General features: G+C 55.5%; 3 protein-coding genes and 1 pseudogene across 3 annotated transcripts; all 4 read left to right on the top strand.

Annotated features, from left to right (window-relative positions):
- Window positions 1-6,276: 6,276 nt before the first annotated feature.
- LOC136045939 (PHD finger protein 7-like) lies at window positions 6,277-8,317 on the top strand. Its single transcript, XM_065732174.1, is given in 10 exon segments — window positions 6,277-6,392; window positions 6,394-6,445; window positions 6,448-6,478; window positions 6,481-6,623; window positions 6,713-6,814; window positions 7,030-7,154; window positions 7,237-7,397; window positions 7,518-7,623; window positions 7,715-7,828; window positions 8,064-8,317. Coding segments are annotated over 10 exon segments (1,164 nt in total). The 3' UTR covers window positions 8,278-8,317.
- A 2,404-nt stretch (window positions 8,318-10,721) lies between these two features.
- On the top strand, window positions 10,722-11,784 carry LOC136045937 (C-C motif chemokine 3-like 1; annotated as a pseudogene).
- Window positions 11,785-12,019: 235 nt separating this feature from the next.
- LOC136045983 (C-C motif chemokine 4 homolog) lies at window positions 12,020-13,239 on the top strand. The gene is given in 5 exon segments (XM_065732223.1): window positions 12,020-12,079; window positions 12,507-12,642; window positions 12,858-12,966; window positions 13,111-13,205; window positions 13,208-13,239. Coding segments are annotated over 5 exon segments (432 nt in total).
- Window positions 13,240-13,642: 403 nt separating this feature from the next.
- Window positions 13,643-20,137, top strand: LOC136045982 (uncharacterized). Its single transcript, XM_065732222.1, is given in 17 exon segments — window positions 13,643-13,807; window positions 13,810-13,983; window positions 14,073-14,174; window positions 14,392-14,516; window positions 14,592-14,754; window positions 14,883-14,989; window positions 15,081-15,194; window positions 15,426-15,544; window positions 15,642-15,982; window positions 16,188-16,289; window positions 16,756-16,937; window positions 17,328-17,423; window positions 17,681-17,848; window positions 17,931-18,091; window positions 18,212-18,317; window positions 18,409-18,521; window positions 20,058-20,137. Coding segments are annotated over 17 exon segments (2,418 nt in total).
- The last annotated feature ends 6,917 nt before the right edge of the window (window positions 20,138-27,054 follow it).

The following is a 27,054-nucleotide window of genomic DNA, read 5'->3' as shown; positions in this document are numbered from 1 at the left end:
AGTCCCAGTAGCCCCACAGGAGCTGCAAAGGGGTTTGCTCGTGGTGTTGAACTCCAGAGCATGTCCCTGGGGCTGCACACTGCCCACATGATCTGTCCCTTCCCTCCCACTCACACCCAGGAGCTGCACAGTGAAGCTTGCCAGGCTGATGGCTCGCTGGGACACATAAACTGAGGGAGATGGGGTGTGTGTGTTTCCTTCCTTGCCATGTAGAAGACATCTGGTTCTGTAGCGTGGAGGCTTTGCTCAGTACTTATATCACAGTGTGTCGCATGAGATGGTCTGATTTCAGAGGGGTTATTTCTCACTCACTGCAGTCTGGGGAAGGAGCAGTGGTGTGTCCCTGCAGAGAGTGCCTGGCAGGACTGATCTCCTGATCCACTGCATCTTTATCAGGGCTCCAGAGCACCAGACCCAGACAACAGCTTGCCACTGGGAGCACTCATGCAGTCGGGGCTCTCTGTGTTGGATGGGTACAGACATCCCGTGTGTGACATGAACACAAGCAATTGGAGTAGCAGAAGGAATCCAAGGTAGGAGCCCACACAGCCCTTGTGTCTGTGCATGGCAGCGCAGGCTCAGGCAAGCACCCACATCTGGAACCCTGAGTACACAGAGCAGCAGTTGGGTGCTGCTGTGTCCCTGTGCCATGGCAGCAGTACCAAAGCTCACAAAGGAAGCACACTGGTTGGTTGGTCCTCTGCTAGAGGCTTTGCACCTCGTCTCCATCTTTGCACCAGAGCTCTTGGGGACATCAGGGTGCATGCAGTAAGAGGAGAATGTGCTCTGAAAGCTGCGTGGCAGCATCCCATGCAAGTCCAGCTCAGATTCACTGTTGGGTGCTACAGGGGAAAATAACAGCAGTATCTCACCAGGCCTTGTCTGGTGCCTGACTCCTCCACTTCTCAGTTCTCCTTGTACGATGGGGCTCTTGTGGAAGGGAACAATACAGAAGAGGGCACTGGGAGGGATGTGAGCCAGGCCACAGGCAGATGAAAATCACTGCATGTGAACTTCGTTGCTTTTTTTGCCCTCGTTTCCTCTGAAATGGTGCACTTTTTGTTAGTGGGTTGCCAGGCTGGTGTGATGCTGGACACTGCTCACAGGTTGCAGGGTTGGTGAGCTAGTTCTGTTCAAAGAGAGCAGGAGGGGAGGAAGTGATTTCAGGGGAGCACAGCAGGCCAACAAAACACAACAACGTGTGGCTGAAGGGGGGCTGTGGGTGTTGGAAATCGGAGGAGGGGATTTCGGGGGCACCAGGTTGCGCTCTGCCAGCAGCTGCTCAGTGTGCTGCAGTGCCTCCTGCAGAGCTGTGGTGCCAGAGATTTTACGGGCGTAACGAGAGGAGGTCTCCGTCAGCTGGAGAAAAGAAGAGAGAGATTTATGCAAGCTGTTCTAGGCTGGGGAGAGCAGGGAAATCCAGGTCTCCTGATCACTTCTTAGGCTGTACGGAGCTGCAGTTCCAGCTTTGGACCCTCTGACCCCCACAGGTCAGGTTAAGGAGTCTGCAGATGTCTGTGCCCTGCTCTGCTGTGCCACAACGGGACAACCATTTTCCAAAGGACACAACGTGGGGTGGGAATTGGGCTAGAAAGACCAGAGTGTACTGTACTGCTGGCCTTTTAAAATACATTTGACTGATGCCCAGCACTGGGGCAGTCCCAAAGCGAGCTCAGTTAGGAGGATGGATCTCAACTGGAGTGCGGTGTGCTTTGGTTGGATCCACTCCCAGGGATGGATACTGCACCCCTTGTCCCCAGCCAAGAGGACTGCAGGTGCTATGCAGCACACACTACGTCAGAGCTTTTAATAATGGTTCTGCTGCTCTGGTGTCTGCCTTCTTGATCATCTTCCAAAGCACGAGGCGTGTGATCCAGCAGTGTTTCACCCCTTGGAGCCACAGTGGCGTCACTGCAGGGCTGGAAGGCAGAGCTGCTTAACAGCACACTGCTACCCAAACACATGGGCAGGAAGCAATGGCATTTTGTGCAGGATCTCATAACAAATCTTGTTCTTGACAGCGGAGCTGAGGTGCAGCCCATTGCAAATAGCACTTTGGACTCTAATGGTCACCACTGCTCAGTGTGTGGTTACACCTCTCGCGTTTGTGGAAGGAGTCCCATTTGTGAGTCCCGTATCCCAAACCCCCTTTTTTCTCATCTCATCGCCAGGGAAGGAGCAGCTGCCCCAGTGCAGCTGCTGCAACTGAGCTCCAGCCCTCTCATCTCATAGAGCTGAATCCCAGCCGCAGATGGAGAGTGGAAAAAGCCACTTACCAGCCCACTGCGGCTGGGCCTGCCCCCAACTGAGGAAGCCACCGAGCTGATGGAGGAGCTGTGGGTTAGAGCAGAAATCCCCATGGGCATCTGCATGCTCTTCCACACCTTTGTGTGGTGGGGCTAGTTGATGGGGAACCCCTTCTGGATCACACTGGGTGGGAGCAATGAGGCTGAACTTGGGAGGGCTCTGAAAATCCCTGATTAGGGAAAAAATTCCCCAAAGTTCTCCCTGAAGTTCCTGTAGCAGCTCCTGGTGCAGGTGGGTCCTGGCTCCCTTCTTGCACTGCTTATTTTCCTTGATGGGATCTCTAGTGACTTTTTCTCTAGATTAAAGTTCACTTGATTTTTTTTTTTTTTCTCTTTTCTCAACGACCTCTTGCTGTGTGCAGGGCAGGATCCCCAGGAGTGGTTATGGGGAGCGTGCTGTTAATTCATGGGTGCTGCAGCTCCTCCAAGGCAGCAGCACGTGGGGCGGAGGAGGTGTGTAGTGAATGCTGCTGGCCTTCCTGGCTGTGCATCGCCATGCTGCTCCCTGCAGCCTGGCCAGGAGCTGGGGGTGCTCCTGGGCTTCCCTGCATTGTGGCTGTGCTGACATGGGTGTAACCAGATCCTTGGGTGCAGGTCTGGGAGCTGCTTGCTGAGCATGGGACATGTTGTTGTGCATGTGAGTTCCAGCTCAGCACTGGGGTGTCCCAAGGTGAGACCTCTGCTGGGACCTCCTGGGATGGGCAGAGTCCAAACTGGGGACATACTGGGAAAGGACAAGGAGGACGTTCCCCAGCCCCTCTATTTATTTGTAAGTTTAATTGCTATTTTTGCCTATATGTGGTAGTGTATAAAGTTTTTCACAATATACGGTCTTACTGGCTTTGTTCTTTGGAGGAGGTGTCCAAGGGCATCGCATCATGGATGTGCTCATCCTTTGTTGGTGGCCAGGGACCAACTCCTGTTTGTGCCTTTACTCCATCTCCAGCCCCCAGGGCCAGTGCGGGGGCTGTGTCCCACCCTGCTGAGCAATGGGCTTCTGCTGAAGGCTGAGACACTGTCAGATACACCACCGCATCTCTGTGTTGGCTGATTTCTTCTCTCTAACCCTCTCGACCAAAGGAAAAATGGTAAAACCAGTGCTGGGTGATTTCAGCTTTATCCCTCCTGCAGTATCCAAGCTGAGGGATGTGGTGCTGAGGCTCTGTGCCGCTGCCTTCCCCAGCCTCTGCCTTGCAGTAGAGATGCATGAGGGTTTCAGTAGGACAGAAAGATGCAAATGACACTGTAGAAGTCTTAACAGAAATTCCAGTACTCCGTTCTGCAGCTTTAGCAACTCAGCACTATCTTGTAGGGAATGATTAATACACTAAGATTCTATAGGCCTCATGTCAGTTACCGGAATAAAGATGTTACTAGATGTATAAATAGATGATAACCTTTTACCCGTACATTATGTATGACAATTTTGTAGATTAGTCATTTTTTGGCTATGAGATTTTGTTAGTATGATAAAAATAAGACAAAAAACATAAAAAAAGGTTTTGACTGCTACTGTCTATTTTGTTATTTGATTCATATAATTTCTTCTGTACAAAAGCTGTACAAATCTCAGTCTGTGTAACCCCTCCTCATCTGAATCCATGTACCACACCCCCTGTCCTGACTTGCTGCTGTTGGTGAGCTCATTACCTAAACAATAAAATCTGTGGCTGAAGTGCGTCCCTGCCCTAGCAGCAAAGGGCCCTGAGGCTTTGGTTCTCCTCCATGTCCTTACCCTGGGCACAGAGTGCTGGGGTCTCTTAAGAGCTGGAAGGAGGCTGCAGGTCCAGTGGTCACCCCACTACTCACTTCTTGATCAGGGATTGATAGCAACCAGCAACTGTTGGCTTTGCAGTCTTCCCAGTGCTTGAAAGAACAATTCTGGGATGTCGAGCCCTGGGCCGTGCCCATCACCTCTGCCTCTGAGAAGAGGAAGGCTCCGGGGAGAACGGGTAGCAGCCTTTCAGTATCTGAAGGGGAGCTGTAAGAAAGAAGGGGGCAGGCTCTTCAGAGGGCTCTGCAGTGACAAGACTCAAAGCAGATTCAAACAGAAAGAGGGCAGATTTATGAATGTAAGAAAAAGGACAGTAAAGCACTGGGACAGGTCGCCCAGAGAGGTGGTGGATGCCCCAACCTTGGAGACAGGAAGGTTTATTTGGATTTCTCCTCCCCAACATCCAGTAGAGCATCTGCACCCAGTCCAGGAGAGTTTGAATGTCTCTAGAGAAGGAGACTTCACCACCTCTCTGGGCAGCTCCAGTGCTCCATCACTGCACTGTGGAGAAGCTCTCAGGCACATTGGTGCAGAACTTCCTATGCTTCAGTTTGTGGCCATTTCCACTCGTCCTATCGCCACACACTGCTGAGAAGAGTCTAGCCTCATCCCTTCGCCTTCCGCTTCTCAGGTACTGATAGATGTGGATCAGATCCCCTCTGAGTCTTCTTTTCTTAGGGCTGAACAGCCTCAGCTCTCTCAGCCTCTCCTCATAAGGAAGGTGCTCCACGCCCTCGATCACCTTTGTGGCCTTCTGCTGACACTTCCCAGGAGATCTCTGTCTGTTTTGACTGGGGAGCCCAGAACCAGACACAGTACTCCAGGTGAGGCCTCATCAGCACGGAGCGGAGCGGGAGGATCTTACGCATTCCGATGTCTTGGATCTTATTCCTGCTCAGATTCAACTGTTTTACATTAAGCCCATCTCCGTGCCCCATTGTCCTGTGCTTGCAAGTCCTCGGCCCCTGGACCCCAGTCCCGTGCCACCCGCTGCCCCCTGGATGCAGCTGCAGGGCCCCGCTTCCCTCCCGCAGTACCGACTCCGTGGGCTGAGCCAGCGTGTCTCAGAAAACAAAGGCTACTTTGCCTTGGATATGGCAGAAGCAGCAGGGTGTGGGGAGGAAAGAGGAAAAGAGAGTGTCTTTGAGGAAAGAGAGCCCTGTGAGACCCCACACATGCTCCACCTGGAGCTTTACAAGGATCTCCCATCACCCAACAACCCTCTCGTGTCATATCTCCCAAGGACACCCCAAGAGACCCCGTGTCCAAGGCTGAGCCCCTGCTCTGCTGGCGGTCCCCCACAGCCCACCGTGAACGTCCCATCCATGGGAACAGGGCACCCAGCCAGAGGGACAGCGAGACCTGACTCATCCAGATGGCATTTGGAAATTAGGAACTGTGGTTTATTTGACTCTGCCTTCAGTCCACATCCATCCACCACTTGTGAGTCGCTGTGCCTCCAACTCCCCGCTGGAGCTCCCTGCCACCCAGCACAGCCCCATTGGGCGATGCGGGCATCCCGAGCCCACCCCTCAGGACCCCCAGCACCACTGGGGGCACTCCTATCGGCGCGCCAGGGCTATGCTCGTTGTGACATCGCTGTGACATTGTTGTGGTTTTGTGGTTTTGATGCCGGTATTTCACATCAGAACATCATGCAGGGAGTTAAAAGAGTTAATGCTGGTGGGAGCAGCAGAGGGGCGGAGCTCCGCACCGGACGCCAGGCCGCTCACTCTCGCTCGGCGCGCTCTCACTCGGCTGCTGTGGAGGTTCAGCGGTTACGCGTCCCCCGCAGTTCCTCCCTAACGTAAGCTCCCAGCTTTTGGTCTGGAAATTGTCTCTCTCTCAATTGTTCAATTTTTTTAGACTTAGTAAAGTTACCGTTCCTTCTCAAGTCGTGCCGTTGTTTTTTGTAGACCCATCTATTCCCTCTGTTTCCCCAACCCCCCCGGAAGCGCACGGCTGTGCTCAGGCGGCCGCTGACGATGCAGTTTTGTTTTTTTTTCTTTTTCTTTCCTCTCTCTCTCCCTTCTCCGTTTCCCTAGGGTCACTGATACGGATAACACCGTGACAGACATCAGCACCGCCATCACCACGCGCAGCGCTGCATTGCACGTCTCGCCCGTGTCCCCATGGTACGGTGTACCTCTGGATAGAGAAGCAGCTCCGGGGCTTTGCTCCAGAGTGGACCCTGGAATGGAGCTGAGGCCAAAACGCCCCAGGGCATCACAGAGCTCTGCCAGCACCCGCCGCTCTACAGCACGGCGCAGGGCACGGGCAAGGCCCGATCAGGGGCCATGCCCCCCAAAAAAGACAACGTGTCAAAGAGGAGGAAGGTGAGTTAAGAGCGCTCCCACATCCCTGGTAGGGATGTGCCTCTGCCATGCACTGAGGTCACCCATTGCCACGCTTGGGGTGACAGTGCCGTTGTTCCCATGGCAGGGTGTGGGTTCTGCAAGCGGGCAGACAGTGACCCCAACATACCTGGAAAGACGTGCCAGCAAGACAGGCTGTCTTATCAGGCAATCCATGAGAACTGCCTGGTGAGCCCCAACCCCACGCCCCTGGCCCCCAGCCCTGGGCCAGCTGCTGCCCACAGATGCAGCAACAGGTCCCCATTTGCCTCCTGCAGTACCACGCCAGCAAGCTGAGCCAACGTGGAGATGACGGCAAAGGTTTCTTCACATTCCTCCCCCCCGCCATCCAGCAGGAGCTGCAGCGTGTGGCACGGAAGGTGAATAGGGCGACGTGTCCCCAGCTCGGTCCCCGTGCCACGTGGCTGGGAGGCTCCGCAGAGCCCCCATTGTCTAGAAACACCCATCGCTGCCCAGATCAGTGCTACGGGGTCCCTAGCCACGTGGCACACCAGAAAGCACCGTGCTCTGCTGGGCAAGTGCTGCCTGGAGCTGCACGGCACTGACGCCCGGCACCACAGTGCTGTCCCCACAGAAGTGCTGCATCTGCGGGCAGCAGGGCGCCTCAGTTCGCTGCCATCACCAGAGGTGCTCCCGCACCTTCCACTTCCCATGTGGAAAAGAACGTGGCTGCGTCTCCCAGTTTTTTGGGGAATACCAGTGAGTGCGGGCACCCCACGGGGCTGCAGCTGCAGGAGGGATGGGGCAGGCTGCTGAGCTGCCACCTCCATCCGTCCCGCAGGTCCTGCTGGCGGCACGCACCGAAGCAGCAGGTGAGGCCGGTGCCCCAGGAGCAGCGGTACTGCACTGTGTGCATGGAAGTGGTGGAGGAATGCCTGAGTTTCAACACGCTGATGTGTCCTGCGTGCAACACCGCCCACTTCCACCGCTACTGCGTCCAAGTAAGCACCACTGCCCCCACACCGCAGCATCATCCTCAGCAGCGCCCGGCCCTGGAACCCCGGCTTCATCCCCAGCCCTGGGGTAATGTGCGTAGCCCCCAGCTGATGTCCCCTTTCCCCAGGGCCACGCTGAGTGCTGCCTCGTACCACTTCTGCTGCCCACTCTGCCGGGACATGGAGACCTTCCAGGCAGAGATGCTTAAACTCGGCATCAAAATCCCCAACAGGTTAGCACCCATCACCCTGCCACTGCCCGGCCCCCTTCCCCTCCCATCTCTGCTTGCACCATACTCAGCTGTCCCTGGCTCCTTTCCACAGGGATCCAGCCTGGCAGGATGAAGAATCCTTCCTAGAGTCTTCCCTGCAGCACAGCACCTGCAATACCAATGTGTGCCTGTGCCTGCAGGAACAGGAGCACTCTGAGAACATGGGGTGAGTGTGCTCTGCCCTCAGCCCTTGAAGCCGCGGCGACCTGACGCCTTCATCCCCTCCTTCCAGCTGTGATGGAGGTGGGCCAGGATGCCGAGCTCAGCACGACACAAGCTGTGTCCTGGTAACCCAGTGTCAGCCACCGGGGTGGGAGTGGCACGGATCACCTCAGGGCTGGCACCCCACAGCCCTGGGGCCCCCAGTGACCACAAGGCTCTGTCTCCCATTACTCCCCCAGGCCCTGGAGATTCCTTCTCTGCAAATCCTGTGGTTCCTGTGGGACGCACGAGCTCTGCTCCACCATCTCAGGGGACACCGAATCCTGGGAGTGCAGCGACTGCACTGGAAAGAAACGCAGCACGGGGACAGGGTCCCCACAGATACGTGGCCATACATCCTCAGGAGATGCCCTCCCGGTTGGAGCCACGATGGGCACAGAGATGTGCACCTGAGCTCATCTCCGTGCACCTCACTGCTTCTTCAGACTGAGCCCCGACGCAGCACTCCGGCTCCTGGCACCTCGGCTCCATCACCACAAGAGTCTGCCAGCTCAGCTCTAGGAGCACCCCAACGCCCAGCTGTCCACCTTCCCCACTGCTCAACCACCATCTGCTGCTGGAAACACCACCAAAACTTTGGGAGCACTGCAGGGCTCAGCACCCACACCGCCCCGACGCTCCAATTCTCTTCATTCAATTATTCTCCCTTTACGTTGTTCTTCTATTCTTAGGAAAGTATTTAACTTAAATAATTTAAATACTTTTAATTTAACTTAAATATCTTGAACTTCAATAAATGAATAAAAAACTATAGAGGTGCAGTTCACGTGCTCTGTTGCGTGCGTGGTGCTGGGGACCCAGCGCAGTGTCGGGAGAGCAGGGCAGGGTCAGGTTTTGTGTGCGTGGAAGGGCTCCAGCAGCGCCTGCACCCACAGCTCCTCGGGCTGTGTGCACATCTCCCTCCCCAGGAGGCAGAGACCTGGAGGGACCAAGTGCTGTGCTAAGGGACGTGCTTCGCAGTGGTCCCAGCCATGAGCTGCTGGTCGGGCTGCACGGTCTCGGTGGTCTTTCCACCTACACTCACAGCAGCACACCGGCATCACGGCACACGCCCGCTGTCGCACACTGTCACGGTTTCATGAGTTTTGCTCTCGGTGTTTCACGCACCGCAACATCACGTGAGGCTCTGGGAGTTTCTGTTTTGGGAATCTGGAAAGGTTCCAGGTGGCTGGAAGCTGGCGAACGTCGTTCCAGTTTTGCAGAAGACGCAGAAAGACGAGCCAGGTCACCACAGCGCTGCCAGGCTGACTTCGATGCCTGGCAGAAGGGCGGAGAAAACGCTGCTGCCAGGTACCCAACTACAGCTGAAGGCCGAACACGGTCACGGGTCACAGCCACCAGCAGTTCGTGAAGGGGAGGTCCCGCTTCACTGACTGAATTTCCTTTCATCACAGCGTCAGCCGTCACGCTGACCGAGGGAGCCTCTCGCGCTTACGGGCACCGCCACAACATGGCGGCGCCACGCCGTCGCGCCCCTGCCCGCTTCCCCGCCCCGCCCTGCTTTCCCGCCCGGCGCTGCTTTCCCGCCCGGCCGCTCCCCCTCACTGCCCGCCGTTGGAGCTGCTTAGGCACACGCCGCGGTTGTGCGGCCGCCCCTGTTTCTCTGTTCCCACAGATCTTAGATCCATGGCTACAAAGGGCTAACACTGGGGAGAAGCTGAATGTCGGTCAGTTCCCCACACTGCCTATTCCTCGATGTGTTGTCCAAAGCCGTCCTCTCCTTCCCGTGTACTTGAGTGTCCTCCAGTGGTTGAAACGCAAATAACGTTTGCGCTGTAGGGAACAGAGTGGAGCTGTGTTGGCTGTGCTTGGTAACAACTGTCTGCAGGGCTGTGCTCTGAGCCCATCTGCTGTTGGAACCAAGATACGCTCCTAGGAGTTGCTGCAGATTTCTGCTCTTAGTTTCTCCAGTTTCTAATGCAAAATGTCTCTGTTTCCACTCTGTTACACGAGGACAAGGAGAAGTCGGTGACAGACCCCCTGATCGACCCCTCATCGGAGTCGGAGGGGATCTGGCTGCTGTCCCTGAAGCCGAAGGCTACTTTGCCTTGGATATGGCAGAAGCAGCAGGGTGTGGGGAGGCCGTCTTTGAGGAAAGAGAGCCCTGTGAGACCCCACACATGCTCCACCTGGAGCTTTACAAGGATCTCCCGTCACCCAACAACCCACTCGTGTCATATCCCCCAAGGACACCCCAAGAGACCCCGTGTCCAAGGCTGAGCCCCTGCTCTGCTGGAGGTCCCCCACAGCCCACCGTGAAGGTCCCATCTATGGGAACGGGGCACCCGGCTGGAGGGACGCAGCGAGCCACCACAGGGTGGTGTCTTCTGTCCTCTTCTGTCCCACTTCACACTGCTGTACAGTTCTACTGGGATTTAATAAAGCTCCTTGCTTTGACCTGTGTCTGTGTGCTGGAGTGAGATATGGATCTTCCACTGGGAAAGAGAGGTCGTAGTAGGGTTTGCTTCACTATGGGGACCTGGGAATAGCACAGAAGGCATGAGGGGATGTGAAACCAGAATGGTGAAGGTTAAGATGAAGTCTGGTCCGGTGTGCCCCCAGACCAAGTGACCCTGCCTGGGTGTGTGTTTAAGGATGCTCTGCACAGCTGTTCACTCCGTGGGATGCTGATTTGGGTTGATGTTGGATAGCAATGAGGAAATGTTGGGTTTGAGGGCATTCACTGCAGGGTTGGAGCAGAGAAGCAGGATGGGTGTCATGAAGCTTCAGACTCTGTCCATCTCCCACTGGGCACTAAAAAGGAATCTGAAAGTGGTGACCCAGTGGCCAGCACTTCTCCTTTTGCTGTTTTATTTCTCCACTTCAACAAAACTGCAGGAATTCTGAAATTATTTCCTAGTTATTGTGCACTCATCTTTTTCCCTTGAAACCCTGGACCCGACCAGCAGCCAGGGGATAAAAGAGGCAGTGCAGTCTGGGCTGAGCACTACACAGAGCTGAGCAGCTGAACAGCCACCCAGCTCCAGCCCCACGCACCGTGCCAGGGGGACGTCCTGCAGCATCATGAAGAGCTACACAGCCACCCTGGCTGCTCTGCTCCTCCTGGCCCTCTGCTTCTTGGTACTGGCCCGTCAGCGTGAGTCAGGTATGGCTGTATCCCTCCAGGTGGATGCCAGCCCCTTGGGAGCACCCATTCCCATTGCTGTGGGGAACTGCCACCAGTTCTGGGGTTCAGCCTTGGAGATGAGGTCTCTTGGGCTCTCACCAGGGCTCTGTTTCTCTCCCCCACAGACGGCCTCCCCACAAAGTGCTGCTTCTCCTACATCCAACATCCTATCCCATGAAATGTCATCGCCTCCGCCTTCACCACCAGCAGCACATGCCGCCTGCCAGCGGTGATGTCAGTATCCAAGCACAGCTGGGGTTTGCAGTTTGAAACCGTGTCAGTATCCCACAGCTCCAAGGGCGGTAGGGAGGGGATGGGATGAAAGTGTGGCTGAGGACACGTGGGTGTTGACTTCTGGACCCGACATCCTGTCAATCTAACACTGATTTTCTCCCTGGAGCCTGGTCACCAAGAAGGGGAAGGAGACGTGCAAACCCTGAAGAGCCCTGGGAACAGAAACGCCTGGAACACTTCCAGAAACAAAAAAACTGAAATTTTACAGGCTCATAGAATCATAAAATGGATGGATTGGAAAGGACCTCAGAGCACACCCAGCTCCAACCCCTGCTCTGGGCTGTTTCCCACCCCCCAGCTCAGGGCCCATCCTGCCTGCTCTCAAGCACCGCTGTGGCTGGGGTACCCGCAGCTCTCCGGCCAGCAGTGCCAGGGCCTCCCCTCCCCATCCTTCCCTCCTACTGCCCCTCTGATGCTAAGGATGTGAAAATGGAGATTCAGAATGCACTGAAGTGCTTGCCGAGGAGCTCTGATGCCTAAATAAAACTCTTGCATTTGCAGACACATTGCAGACACTCTGTTGCAACCCACCACCAAGGACAGCTCCACGGAGGCAGTCAGGCTGCAGATTCATGCCGTCCATGTGATATTGATTTGGGCTGACGTCCGGTGACAATGGAGAAATGCTGGGTTTGACAGAATTTGGGGATTGGACGTCTTTTCCAGGAAAGAGCAGAGAGTTAATGCTGATGGCTACAGAAGGAGGAGTGCATGATGGCAATGAGGACATCCAAAGGTCAGCAGATTGCCGGTGGGGATGAAGGGAATCAGATCGTGTGTGTTGGGCACTCATGTCACCAAATTCCCTAGAATCAAGAAATACGGGAGAACACAGCTGCTTTTGAGCACGCGGAGCACAGTGAGGATGGAGCAGCCTTCATCAACCCAACTCCCATCAGGGCTGCAGCTGTGAAGCTCCACGTCCCAGCCTGGCTCTCACTGTGGGCTCAGTGCAGAGCAGTAGGGTCAGTGTTACGAGGCTTCAGGCACCAGCAAGTTCCCACTGGGCACAAAAACAGTATCTGAAAGCGGTGGCCCTGTGGCTGATGCTTCCCCTTTTGCCGCTTCATTTCTGCAGGGGTCCTGAAATATTATTATTACGCATTCATACTTTTCCCTTGAAACCCTGCACCCGCCCAGCAGCCGGAGATAGAAGTGGCAGTGCAGCAGGAGCCGAGCACTGTGCACAGCAGAGCCTTAGAGCCACCCAGCTCCAGCCCTGCTTGCCGTGCTCGTGTCCCACAGCACCATGAAGGGCTCCGCAGCTGCCCTGGCTGCTCTCCTCCTGCTGGCCCTCTGCTTCTCAGCTGTGGTCTCCTTTCCTATTGACAGCAGTGGTAAGTTGGGTCTTACATTTTCCCCTCGAGGCGGCAGACGCTGTCCCTGCATGGGAGGGTTCTGGGTTCTGGGCAACTTCTTCGTGGTGTGGACTCACCTATGGAGATAGGGTCTTTTGGGGGGATAGGACATGAGGTGGGGGTTGCTGATGGCAAATACTCAGGGAGCCCCAAGTACAGTGTCTCAGCACAGCTCTATATTTCTGCCCCTACAGATGGACGCCCCTTAACCTGCTGCAACCGTTACATGTCACATCCCATCCGTTACAAACACATTGCCTCTGCATATGCCACCAGCAGTGTCTGTCCCAAGTCAGCAGTGATGTGAGTAACCAGCTGGAATTTGGGATACAACAACACGACGACCCACAGAAGTCTGGCAGGGGGTGGCAGTGCGGCTGGGGACATGTGGCTGCTGCCATCAGGACGCAGCACCCCATTGCCCCAGCGCTGCTTTTCTCCTGGCAGCCTGGTCACCAAAAAGGGGCGTAAGATATGTGCAGACCCACAGCAGTTCTGGGTGCAGGTGCTCCTGGAGCTCCTCCAGAGCAGAACTCCTCTCCCACCGTTGTGAAGGAAGCAAAAACACAGAGATGATGCAGAATACATCAAAACACTTGTTGAGGAGTCAGGAGCTCTGACGCCTAAATAAATCTCTCGCTTTAGGAAATTAGGGATAGTGCGGTTTATCTGCCACTCTGCCTCCAGTCCGCATCCATCCACCACCTGTTGGTCGCTGTGCCTCCAACTCCCCGCTGGAGCTCCCTGCCACCCAGCACAGCCCCATAGGGCGATGCGGGCATCCCGAGCCCACCCCTCAGGACCCCCAGCACCATGGGGGCACTCCCAGCCCTGCGCCAGGGCTGTGCTCATTGTGACATCATTGTGACATCAGCACCACCATCACAACGCTCAGGGCTGCATCCCATGTCTCACGCCCGTGTCCCCTCAGTCCGGGCTACCTCTGGATAGAGGAAGCAGCTCCGGTGTTGGTCCCGGTATGGAACTGAGGTCTCAACGCCGCAGGGCGCCGCAGTCCTCTGCCAGCACCCGCCGCCCTGCAGCACGGCGCAGGGCACGGGCAAGGCCCGATAAGGGGCCATCCCCCCAAAAAAGACAATGTTTTGAAGAGGAGGAAGGTGAGTGCAGAGCCTCTTTTCCACAACCCCAGTGGGGACGTGTCTCTGCCATGCACTGGGGTCGCCCCTCTGCCACGCTTGGGGTGACAATGCCGTTGTTCCCATGGCAGGGTGCAGGTTCTGCAAGCGGGCAGACAACGACCCCAATATATTTGGAGAGACGTTCCAGCAAGGCAGGCTTCGAATCCACGAGAACTGCATGGTGAGCCCCAACCCCATGCCCCTGGCCCCCAGCCCTGGGCCAGCTGCTGCCCACAGATGCAGCAACAGGTCCCCATTTGCCTCCTGCAGTACCACGCCAGCGAGCTGTTCCAACATGGGAATGATGATGAAGGCTTCTATGGATTCCTCCTCCCCGACATCCAGCAGGAGCTGCAACGTGTGGCACAGAAGGTGAATATAGGGTGACGTGTCCCCAGCTCGGTCCCCGTGCCACGTGGCTGGGAGGCTCCGCAGAGCCCCCGTTGTCCAGAAACACCCATCGCTGCCCAGATCAGTGCTGCGGGGTCCCTAGCCACGTGGCACACCAGAACGCACCGTGCTCTGCTGGGCAAGTGCTGCCTGGAGCTGCCCGGCACTGACGCCCGGCACCACAATGCTGTCCCCACAGAAGTGCTGTATCTGCGGGCAGCAGGGCGCCTCGGTCCGCTGCCGTCGTCGGAAGTGCTTCCGCACCTTCCACTTCCCATGTGGAAGAGAACGTGGCTGCATCTCCCAATTTTTCGGGGAATACCGGTGAGTGTGGGCACCCCACGGGGCTGCAGCTGCAGGAGGGATGGGGCAGGCTGCTGAGCTCCATCCGTCCCGCAGGTCCTTCTGCTGGCGGCATGCACCAAAGCAGAAGGTGAGGCCGGTGCCCCAGGAGCAGCAGCAGTGCACACTGTGCATGGAGGCAGTGGAGGAACGTCCAGGTTACAACATGCTGGTCTGTCCCAGGTGTAAAGCCGCCCGGTTCCACCGCCACTGCATCCAGGTTAGTGCCATTGCCCCCCGACCGCAGCATCACATCATCTGCAGCACCACCCAGCCTTGGAACCCCGGCTTCATCCCCAGCCCTCAGGTAATGTGCATAGCCCCCAGCTGATGTCCCCTTTTCCCCAGGGTCATGCTCTCAGTGCTGCCTTGTACCACTTCTGCTGCCCACTCTGCCGGGACATGGAGACCTTCCAGGCAGAGATGCTTAAACTCGGCATCAAAATCCCCAACAGGTTAGCACCCATCACCCTGCCACTGCCCGGCCCCCTTCCCCTCCCGTCTCACCTCACACCATACTCATCTGTTCCTAGCTCCTTCCCACAGGGATGCAGCATGGGAGAATGAAGAATCCTTCTTAGAGCTTTCCCTGTGGTACAACCCATGCAATGCCAGCGTGTGCCTGTGCCCGCAGGGACGGGAGCACTCTGGGGATGTGGGGTGAGTGTGCTCTGCTCTCAAAGCCACGGCAATCTGGCGCCTTCGTCCCCTCCTCCCAGCTGGGATGGAGGTGGGCCAGGATGCCGAGCTCAGCATGACACAAGCTGTGCCCTGCTAGCTCAGTCTCAGCCACCACAGGGGTGGGAGTGGCACGGATCACCTCAGGGCCGGCACCCCACAGCCCTGGGACCCCCAGTGACCATAAGGCTCTGTCTCCCATCACTTCCCCAGGCCCTGGAGGTTCCTACTCTGCCAGTCCTGTGGCTCCTGTGGGACCCACGAGCTCTGCTCCGCCCTCTCAGGTGACACCGAATCCTGGGAGTGCAGTGACTGCAGCGCTGCAGGCACTGGTAAGCAACACAGCACGGGGACAGGGTCCCCATAGGCACGTGGCCATACATCCTCGGGAGGTGTCCTCCCCCGGTTGGTGCCATGATTTGCACAGAGATGTGCAACTGAGCTCATCACTGTGCACCTCACTGCTTCTTGAGTGTGAGTCCCGGCACAGCACTCCGGCTCCCGGCACCTCGGCTCCATCACTGAGGCTGCCAGCTCAGCTCCAGGAGCACCCCAACGCCCAGCTGCCTGCACAGCCCACAGGAAGCCCCTCGCACACTCCACCTTCCCCGCCACTCATCAACAACCTTGCTGCTGGAAACACCACCAGTGAGTGTGACAGCATCACCTCGTGGGCATGTGCTGACATCAGGGCTGGCAGAGAGTGGGAGCCAAGCACGGCCCAGGCACAGGGAAGAGCCATGGAAGACACCACGGGCTACTGCTGGCAGGTGAGACAAAGGGTTTCTGATAGCCCTGATAATCTATCATGGCATCGGAAGTCCTGACTCCTGATTGGATTGCTGCTTGTAACTGTGACAGCTGCGCAGAGAGGCTGTGGATTCCCCACAAGGTGCTCAAGATCGAGAGGAAATCTCCACAAGTTGTGCCACAGAGGTTTAGGCTGGACATGAGGAAAAGCCTCTTCTCTGAAAGAGAGTGGTCAGGCACTGGAATGGCCTGGCCAGCGAGGTGGTGGAGTCACCGTCCCTGGCAGTGTTCAGGAGGCGTCTGGATGACAAGCTGCCTCATCCAGAGGTAGAGGGATCCCTTCCACCCAAGCCGTTCTATGATTCTACTGTTCTGTGTGTTAAACTATTGCTCCTTTAAGTCGTTTTCCTTTTCTGATCAAAATTAATATTTAACCTAAATCAAATAGCTAAAATACTAATAAAAAAAATTCCCATCAAAGAAGGCGCACTTCAAGTGTCCTGCATGTGGGTCCCTTCCGACTCGGGATGTCCTATCATCATCCTGATCCTCTCTCAGCGTTCTCTTTCCAAGGCTAAACAGGCTCAGCTCTCTCAGCCTTCTCTCGTAGCGGTGATGCCAGCCCACCAGAACCCCCATAGCCTTTCGCTGCACTCGCTTTGCCATCTCCATGCCTCTTTGCACAGGGCAGCCCAGAACCACACACAGCACTGCGGATGCCCCCATGGTGCCCCAGCAGTCTTGGTGACCTTCCTGTCTGCACTTAGCTGCTACTGAACTATTTCTCACATAGGCACCCGGCCAGGATGCTATCACCACCCCAGGGGCATGTGCTGAGGTCAGGGTTGGCCCCGGGGAGCTGAGCTCCTACAGCTCCTGCTGCTACAAGAACATGTTCATCCAGAAGGAAATCGACACCTCGCTCATCTGCAGCTATCGGGAAACACCCCCAAACTGCTCCTGCAAAGCCATTATGTGAGTCCCTGAGTCCCCAGCCTTCATCCCCAACCTTCCTTCCCCATCCTCCCCTGCCCAGCCTCCCTCCATCACCCTTCCTCTCCTGACTTCCTTCCCACCGCACTCCTCACCCTCAGCCACCCACCCTGTGCTTTCACTTCCCACCAGGGATGCCCAAAACAAGCCCCTCTCATGGTGCTGAGTTCTAGCCACACCCTCCTCCTCCCCTCATTGCTTAATTTCAAACGTCCCAGCAGCCCCTTGTTTCAGCAATGAGAATGGGAAGGAAACCAAGGTTTAGAAGGGATTTAACGCTGCTAGAAGTCAGAAGTTTGAGAGATGCTGGGGATGGTGCTACAGGTTAGGGAAGGACACCCAGGCTAACCCAGACCTTCTACCCACCCACAGCGTGGAGCTGAAGCAGGGGAAGAAGTTCTGTGTGGACCCTGCAGCGGGCTGGTTCCAGCAATACCTGCACGGGAAGAAGCCGAGCAATGCCTCAACGTGAGCTGCCACCAACGCCAGCTCTCTTTCTTTGTACCCTGCATTATCTGTCGATGCCTGTGGTGCCTTATTAGCTTATGGAGCCAGCTCTGCCTCGTCCTCTTCTGTCCCAGTTCACACTGCTGTACAGTTCTACTGGGATTTAATAAAGCTCCTTGCTTTGACCTGTGTCTGTGTGCTGGAGTGAGATATGGATCCTGCACTGGGAAAGAGAGGCCGTAGTAGGGTTTGCTTCACTAAGCATGTGCTGCCTGGAGCTGCACGGCACTGACGCCCGGCACCACAGTGCTGTCCCCACAGAAGTGCTGTATCTGCGGGCAGCAGGGCGCCTCGGTCCGCTGCCATCACCAGAGGTGCTCCCGCACCTTCCACTTCCCGTGCGGAAGAGAACGTGGCTGCATCTCCCAATTTTTTGGGGAGTACCGGTGAGTGCGGGCACCCCACGGGGCTGCAGCTGCTGGACGGATGGGGCAGGCTGCTGAGCTGCCACCTCCATCCGTCCCGCAGGTCCTGCTGGCGGCACGCACCGAAGCAGCAGGTGAGGCCGGTGCCCCAGGAGCAGCGGCACTGCACTGTGTGCACGGAGGCGGTGGAGGAATGCCTGAGTTTCAACACGCTGATGTGTCCTGCGTGCAACACTGCCCACTTCCACCACTACTGCGTCCAAGTAAGCACCACTGCCCCCACACCGCAGCATCATCCTCAGCAGCGCCCGGCCCTGGAACCCTTGCTTCATCCCCAGCCCTGGGGTAATGTGCGTAGCCCCCAGCTGATGTCCCCTTTCCCCAGGGCCACGCTGAGTGCTGCCTTGTACCACTTCTGCTGCCCACTCTGCCGGGACATGGAGACCTTCCAGGCAGAGATGCTTAAACTCGGCATCAAAATCCCCAACAGGTTAGCACCCATCACCCTGCCACTGCCCGGCCCCCTTCCCCTCCCGTCTCACCTCACACCATACTCAGCTGTCCCTGGCTCCTTCCCACAGGGATCCAGCCTGGCAGGATGAAGAATCCTTCTTAGAGTCTTCCCTGCAGCACAGCACCTGCAATACCAATGTGTGCCTGTGCCCGCAGGGACTGAGCACTCTGAGGATGTGGGGTGAGTGTGCTCTGCCCTCAGCCCTTAAAGCCATGGCGACCTGGCACCTTCATCCCCTCCTTCCAGCTGGGATGGAGGTGGGCCAGGATGCCGAGCTCAGCACGACACAAGCTGTGTCCTGGTAACCCAGTGTCAGCCACTGGGGCGGGAGTGGCACAGACCACCTCAGGGCTGGCACCCCACAGTCCTGGGACCCCCAGTCAAGGTAAGGCTATGACTGCCATCACTCCCCCAGGCCCTGGAGTTTTCTGGTCTGCAGCCCCTGTGGTTCCTGTGGGATTTTGGGCTGAGCCTGAGGACACTGCAGGCCTAACGAGATCCAGGTGCAATACTTCAGGAGTCAGTAGTGCTTCTCGTGGAGGCATGTTTTTGCTGTACCCCATTCTGTCGTGCCTTCTGACCTCCTGTCTCTGCTCTGACAGCAGCTGCTGCCCAGGGATCTGGCTTGGCATTGCTCTCCCTTTGTCTGCAGAGCCTTCAGGGTGTGCTTGAGGAGGAAACCTTTAATTACCACAAGCTGCTGCTGCTCTCCCTTTGTAGGCTTAGTCAGCCCCTGTGCTCTGCAGCCCTTGATGTGCATGGCTGGCCTTGCTGTTAGGCAAGGAGACTCAGGAGCTGCGGGACCATAGTGCACCATATGTCTTTGTAATTGCTGCCTTGCTGTTTCTGTCTGCAGCTGCATTGTACTTGTCCTGTAATAGAGGAAAAGGGTTCTTCTGTCTTGGGAGACCCTGATCTTGCAGCTTTGAAGGAAACGACAAGGATTTGGCACTCAGTCCTTTCCTGGATGTATGCAGTGATTGCTCTGGGAGTCCATTTAATTTCAAGTGAATTACACCACATTGTGCTCATTACAGTGAGCGCACACGAAATTTCCGACCCGATTCCAGGCACCTGAGCTGCTCCATGTGCAGATGGGCGTTCTTTAGCCAGGTAGGAGATGCTGGCATGCACGACACCTGCACTGCTGTGACCGCGGGCGCAGCAGCTCTGGGCTGAGTCAGCACAGTGGCACTATTCCTCCACTCATCCAGGCAGGCCTGGCAAATCATGCAGGTTCTCAGAGCAGAGCCCTGTGTGAGTCTGGGTCTGTTTTTCCTGCACAATGTGAACCTCACTCCTGTAGAGCTGATTATGCCTCTTCATGGCCAAAGCAAGAACGTTCAGCGGGGGGCTCAAGTGATGGATGGAAGGCTGTTGGTCTTGTCTCCTCTCCCCATAACTTCTGGTTTTGCTGTCACCAGCGATCCGCCAACAGCAGTGAATCTGATTACTGAGACACAGCAACTGATGCGAGGTGTGCTGTGAGTTAAGGTTGCAGCTTTCTCCTCATTTGCACAGGTTGTGCTGTCATTTGGCAGCTGAAGGGCTGCATACTATCCCTGCTGAAGCAACATTATAAATGTTTAAAGTTCTTGTGCTTTCTAAAGATAGAGCAGCCTGTCCTGGCTGCCAGGCTTGTCCCCAGGGATGGGAAATGGGGAATGGCAATGTCCTTTTTGCTGCGGTGATGTTCCCTGTGCTGTGTGTCTGCAGCTAACGCTGCCCTTGGCTCACAGTTTGTTTACCAGGATTTAAGAGTCAGAAGTGAAGAGTTGCTCTATGTCCATGTGTGAGCCCAGGGGATATTTTATAAATGGGAAGGATGTAATCCCCAATGTGGGGACTGAGCCAGAATGCAGAGATAAGAAAGTTTCTTGCCAAAAACGATGTGATATTTTTGCTTTCCTCTGTCCATGCATGGAGTAGCCACCGAGTGTTGGGCTGCCAAGGGAGAAGGTAAATCAACCTCAACCCCTGCAGGCAAGCACTGGTGTCCCTCTTCGGTAAGCATTGTCTGTCCTCTATTGCAGCCTCTATTGCTGGAAATTGGAGGAGGTGATTTTAGGGGCTCCAGGTCACGCTCCACCAGCAGCTGCTCAATGTGCTGCTGTTTTTCCTTCAGTGCCTCCTGCAGAGCTGTGGTGTCAGAGACTACAGGCATAAGGAGAGGAGGGATCCGTCAGCTAGAGAAGAGTTAAGAAAAGACAGAATAAAGCAGTGTTCTCCCCAGCCTAGAACAGCTCGAGGTCCAGGTCTCCTGATCATTTCTTAGGCTGTACGGAGCTGCAGTTCCAGCTTTGGACCCTCTGGCCCCCACAGGTCAGGTTAAGGAGTCTGCAGATGTCTGTGCCCTGCTCTGCTATGCCACAACGGGACAACCATTTCCCAAAAGACACAACGTGGGGTGGGAATTGGGCTAGAAAGACCAGAGTGTACTGTACTGCTGGCCTTTTAAAATACATTTGACTGATGCCCAGCACTGGGGCAGTCCCAAAGCGAGCTCAGTTAGGAGGATGGATCTCAACTGGAGTGCGGTGTGCTTTGGTTGGATCCACTCCCAGGGATGGATACTGCACCCCTTGTCCCCAGCCAAGAGGACTGCAGGTGCTATGCAGCACACACTACGTCAGAGCTTTTAATAATGGTTCTGCTGCTCTGGTGTCTGCCTTCTTGATCATCTTCCAAAGCACGAGGCGTGTGATCCAGCAGTGTTTCACCCCTTGGAGCCACAGTGGCGGCACTGCAGGGCTGGAAGGCAGAGCTGCTTAACAGCACACTGCTACCCAAACACATGGGCAGGAAGCAATGGCATTTTGTGCAGGATCTCATAACAAATCTTGTTCTTGACAGCGGAGCTGAGGTGCAGCCCATTGCAAATAGCACTTTGGACTCTAATGGTCACCACTGCTCAGTGTGTGGTCACACCTCTCACATTCGTGGATGGAGTCCCATTTGTAAGGTGAGAAACTGTATCCCAAACCCCTTTTTTCTCATGTCCTTGCCAGGGAAGGAGCAGCTGCCCCAGTGCAGCTGCTGCAACTGAGCTCCAGCCCTCTCATCTCATAGAGCTGAATCCCAGCCGCAGATGGAGAGTGGAAAAAGCCACTTAACAGCCCACTGTGGCTGGGCCTGCCCCCAACTGAGGAAGCCACCGAGCTGATGGAGGAGCTGTGGGTTAGGGCAGTAACTTTCTGGGTGCCTCTGTCAGGATGGCACCCCAAACCTAGGTGTGTTTGCCATGCGTTTTCCCTTCACCGGCTGCTGCTCTGCTTTGGGCACCCAGACCCTGCTCAGGGCTTTGCTCTGATGTAGTTCTGCTGTGCAGTTCATCACCGACTCTGCAATCAGGTGCCCAAACCCCTGCTGTCTCCCAGAGATAACACCTCAGCACGCGCCTTTGTTTGCAGACATACCATTTCAGTGCCGTTAATCGTTCAGCAAAGATTAATAAAACATGAAGTTTAAAGATGCCTAAATCACCGTGGGGGAGCTGGTAATCTCTGCCAACAATAATATTTGCACTTTAGTTTCTTCCTCCTGTGGAGCCAAGGAACGCAGTACTGCGAGCATGCAGCAGGATGGGGTGGTGACATGGGTTCAGCCCTGGGATGGGAGGGGGAAGAGAGGGAGTGAGTGACCTCTATATGGGGACACACGGAGAGGTCCTCTCTACATGGATGGAGCCCAAAGGATGCAACTGGCCATGGGCTATGTCCCTGTGGGTTGTATCCTTGGGAAGGGATGGATGGATCGAGTGTAAGAGGGGCACTCATGGACCATCCAAAGTGCAGTTCTGCATCTGGGTGCTGTTGAATGGCACCAAGGACAAACTTCTTCCATTGCAAGGGTATATCTTCCCCACCTCTCTCCTGTCTGACAAGCATCCGTGTTGAAGTAGCCCATTTCCTTCCGGAACAAAAAAGTCACCTGAATTCATTTGGAAGCTGTGTTGTACTATCAATCAGAATTTAATTTGATGCAGTCAAGGCTTTAAAAAGGTGTTATCAAGGGGAACATCAAAGCTGGAGTGCTGCTCTTGGAAATGCAGCTGGAATGCTTAGTCCAGATATTTTGTTTTATCCAAGGCTTTCAAAATATCAGTCTAAAATAACAAAAAATGAATATTGAGAGTATTTGCAAATTAATGTCTTTTGTAGCTGAACAAAGGCTACTGTCTAACCTACTTCTTTTGCATGTCTGGGACAGTCTCTTATTAAATCCTAATTATACAATTTTGTTGTGTCTAATCACTTCTGTACTTGCAGGAATTAAAACCCCAAAACTCAGTGCTGCTCTTGCTGCACTTATCTTCCGGGCGAAGCAGGGATCATCCCAATGAGAGGGGGACTGATTGGGATGGGATCCTCCTTCCTTTCATCCCATGCCCGTGATGTGTCCTCAGGGCTGTGGATTATTCCCTGCACTTAGGAAGGCTGTCGGGAAGCTTCGGCTCTGACATCCTGGGGATGTTTTGCTCCATTTTGAAGGCACTGCTCTATGACAGCAGCTGATACAGGGGCGGAGGGTGGCAGAGCAGTGACCCTAGACCCATTTACTTCAGCCATCACCAGCTCTATGCCAAACCCAGGCTCTTGTGCTGACGCATTGGTAGTGTTCACCTCTTTCACCCTCTCAGCTGATGTTCCTGCAGGGCCTGAGCTCGACACCATTACCTCCCACCCTGGGGACTCCTCAGTCCTCAGCTTTTACCCTCAGAACCGTGGCAGGGGAGCTTTGGGGAAAGGGGCAACATCGTTAGGGAAATAGCATGGATCTTGTGTTCAAACCTTTTTGAAGTGTTAATTAAAAAGAATTATGCAAAGGAGGGAGGATTTGAAACATTCATTTGAATCTCAATAAGGCATCTGTATTAAAAATAGCAGTGGGATCAACTATAGATATAGGCATTTTTGAGAAAATAGAGTGCTAGGGCCGGTCCCTGCTGCTGTCAGGGTGCTGGAGGGCAGTGGGTCTTGCCTGTAAGAGCTTGGGATAGTGTTCTCTGATATTTAAGTATCTCGGAAGCATCTTATCTAAAAGAGCCCATGAGACTCAGCACTCAGCTCCAAGCAGAGAGGGCGAGTGGGTGCCTGGCTGCCAGCAAGGTGGGAGTGTGGCTGGGAGCAGCCTGGGGGCACTCCATGTGGGGTAAGAGGCACCTGGGGCTGATCTCAGCCCCCAGATCACCCCCATTGACTCCCAAGCTCTCTTTTAGAGTAGAGCTTGCACCTCTCCACCAAAGCCCCTCATTAAAATCCCCGGCATGTCCTGGCCTTCACTTGTTCCAATAAAAAGCATCCAGGGTATTAATTACCAGATTGGCAGATAACATCATTAGGTTTACTTTTGAGCTGCACAGATCCACTGGGAACACCAGTGCCTCCTGCCCTTGGTGTTGGTGCTGCAAGGGCAAGAGCAGGAGGGTGCCCTGACCAGCACCAGGGCTGCCTGGGGTGGAGCGTCACTGGGGCAGTGGCACGGATGGTTTGGGGTCTTTTGGGTCGTTCCCAGTATGGGAGAGGGCTGTGAGGATGTGGGTCCTCTGGGGAGGTTGGCTTTGCTGGGCAGTGATTTGGGGAGGTGCAATTAGAGGCTGAAAGCTGCTTGAGTAAGGTGAGGAGCAGCCTAATGGGATGGGACTGGTGGGCAAACCCAGAGCCATGCTGCAGAGCTGTGCTGAGATCTCATGGGATGGCAGGAGGCTCTGGCTGTAACCATAAAAATGCATGAGTAGCATCCTAACCTTGTCCTTGAATGGGTGACCCCACCACTAGGAGCTTCCCAGCCCCATTTGGACGATGAAATGTGGACCCTAGGGCCAAGGGGGTGGTTGAGTTGTTCCTCCTGGCTCCCCAGCTTTCTGCCCACCACTCCTTGGGTTAAGGATGGATGCTGGGGCCGTACACTGGGAAGCAGCTCCCTGGGATGGGAAGTGGCAGTGTCACTGCTCAGCTCCCCAGGATGCTGTCTGGGAGTGCCTCCGCAGGGCTCTCATTAGCATGGAAATAATTCAGGAGTGAAGGCGAGACAAGTGGAAAACCATTTTATCCGTTGTGCGGGAGCAAACTGTTTTTGCAGTGCAGCATTCCAAGAGCCACACAGATGCAGACAGTCAGCAGCACAGATAGGTCTGTTACATGCAGATAGAGTACATATTCCACGCGAGCCTGCCTCGCTGCCTCAGCAGGCAGGGAACAGAGGGACTGTGATTTTTTTTGACCTCTCTATGGATGCGTTCAGGACTGAGCAGAGAGCTCATGACAGCGTTGCTCAGTAGCACACAGGTCTTGCTGAGCTCTCCCTAGCTTTTCCTGCCCTGCGTTTTGCTCTCTGCCCCTCCTGCATCCCCACATCGGCGCTGCCCACCTGAGGCACACACTGGCAGCGCTCTGTGATCCATCTATAATTCAGAAACCATTTTGTTGTGCCTGGGTAGTTTTCGCCTGCAATACAAGAATGCAGTGCCCCTCTAGGAAAGAAGAACTCAGGCTCCTTCTTGCCATTAAATTTCTCCTGACCTTTCTGAAACTTTCTCCCTATCCCCCATTCTAAAGCAGCAGCTTTTTTTGTGCGTGCTCTCCAATTCCACCGAGAGACGGAAGAAATCAGAGAAAACAACGATTCCTGTGATGCCAGCAGTCACTAATTAACAAAGTAAAAAAGAAAAAACACATACATCTCTTTATGCAGATATAATTGTTTTCCGGCTCCACTGCCTTTTCTTTGTCAGCGCTGTGACAAGGAAGTGCTTTATTTCTGCAGTGAGATCAGATTAAAACCTTTCTCTCCAAGCACGTTCCCCTCGTTGGGTGCTTTTGTGAGGCACAATGTTTCAGCCCCAGATAAGAGGCTTGGCCCACACTCTTTCACCCCCACTGCAGTGGTTTTTCTTCTCATTGCAGACTTCTGCGGATGTTAAAACTTCAGCAGAACACACAAAGCTTCACCTTCATCCCTGGGAGCCCTTTGGGTGGATGTCCCTGGAGGACACATGGGTGCTCCACCTGGGGAACATGTGGGGCAGCTCCAGGGGTCCCCCTCTCCATGGCGCCCGCAGCCCACCCCACATTCCCAGCCTTCTCTTCCTGTTTTTCAGGATGGTTTGTGACTCTCCCTCTGCAATACTCTCCCAAACTATTGCACAGGGCATGGGCGGGTTGCAGCACAGGAACAACATGGACAACGCGTCCCACAGTCTCACATGGACCCACAGAGCCCATTTTTCCCCTCTTTTCCCCTGACACAATGTTTCCCAAGCAGTGACACAGAGCTGAGGTCCCAGCGAAGCACTACAGGAGCCCCGTGCAGCTGCTTCATGGCAACGCTATTGTTTGACCCAATTAAATTAATTTTGTGTGCTTTTTTTTTTTCATCTCTCCATCTTAAAGCCAAACTATGCCCTGATTTCTTTCCTCTAACATCTTCCATTTAATTATTCAGGAAGGCGAGCTTGTTGTTTCACTCCATATTTGGGTGATATTGGGCTGAGGGAGAGGCGATGCTCACTGGGGCTCTCAGAGCATGGAGCAGTGCAGCAGTGGGATGCACCCTGCCCGAGGAGCCCCATCCTTTGTCCCCATGGGGATTTCATAGACTCATTAAGGTGGAAAAAGACCACAAAGATCAGACAGTCTAACCAAACCACTGACCACATCCCTCCGTGCCACACCTTCACTGTTCTGGAACACCTCCAGGGATGGATGGTGTGGCCCTACTGCCTGCCAGGGGGGAGGCAGCTGTGCTACTGTGTCACCACTCTTCTGGGGAAGAAATGTTTCCTAATATCCAGTGTGAACCTCTCCTGGTGCAACTTGAGGCCATCACCTCTGGCCCCGTCACGGCTCCCTGGGAGAAGAGGCCAAACCCCACCTCAGCACCACCTCCTCCTTCATCCCTGTTGGGATGTGGATGGGATTTGGGATGCTTCATGGGGTCAGTGAGCGCAATGAGTGTGCCAGGCCTGATGCCATGGGGGGGCCGCTGGGACAGAGCTCCATTTCAGCTCGCCCAGAAATTCAAAGCAAACGTTTCACCAACGGGTTTTCTTCTTCCAGCCTCGCAGCAGTCATCAGCCCTCACTCCTTTACAAATAAAATCCAACGAATGGAGCGGGCACGCTTCAAAGAAGGATGGACCGGGGAGGTGGGGGTGAATAGGTCGGAGGGATAGTCAACCCAAACCCGTCCCAATCCTCCCGGCACCGAGCTCCAGCGCTGAGCCGGGCTGGGCGCTGCCGGGCCGCGCCGGGCCGAGCCGTGCCGGCACCAACAGGTGGCGATAGGCGCCCGAGGACGGCTCCGCCGCCACCGTCCGCTCCGCTCTGTGGGGCCCTCCGCGGAATCCCCACGGCCCCCGGCCCCGCGGGTGGGCTCGGCACGGCTCGGCACGGCTCGGGTCCCACCCCCGGCCGGGCTGCGGGCCGCTTAATCCTGTATGTAAATGGCAGCCAATGGATGTTGTTGTTGCGCGGGGCTGGGATTAGCGGCGGGGCGAATGGCTGGCACTCTTACTGGGATTACAGAACAAAGAGCTCTCCGCTCCCGAGCAGGGCGCCCTGCCCGCCCCGGCCCGGCCTCGGCCTCGGCCCGGCCCGGCGGGCAGCACCGGCCCCGCCCGCCGCCCGCGCGGGGAGGAGGTGGCGGCGGCGGCGGCGGCGGCGGCGGGAGGCGGTGTGGCCCGGCCCGGCCCGGCCCTGTCCTGCCCCGGCCCG

This window comes from Cyrtonyx montezumae, unplaced genomic scaffold, assembly GCF_038088225.1.
Source record: "Cyrtonyx montezumae isolate F1298 unplaced genomic scaffold, pur_monq_1.0 scaffold_15, whole genome shotgun sequence".
Taxonomy (NCBI): domain Eukaryota; kingdom Metazoa; phylum Chordata; class Aves; order Galliformes; family Odontophoridae; genus Cyrtonyx; species Cyrtonyx montezumae.
This window is presented reverse-complemented; position numbering and strand designations above follow the sequence as displayed.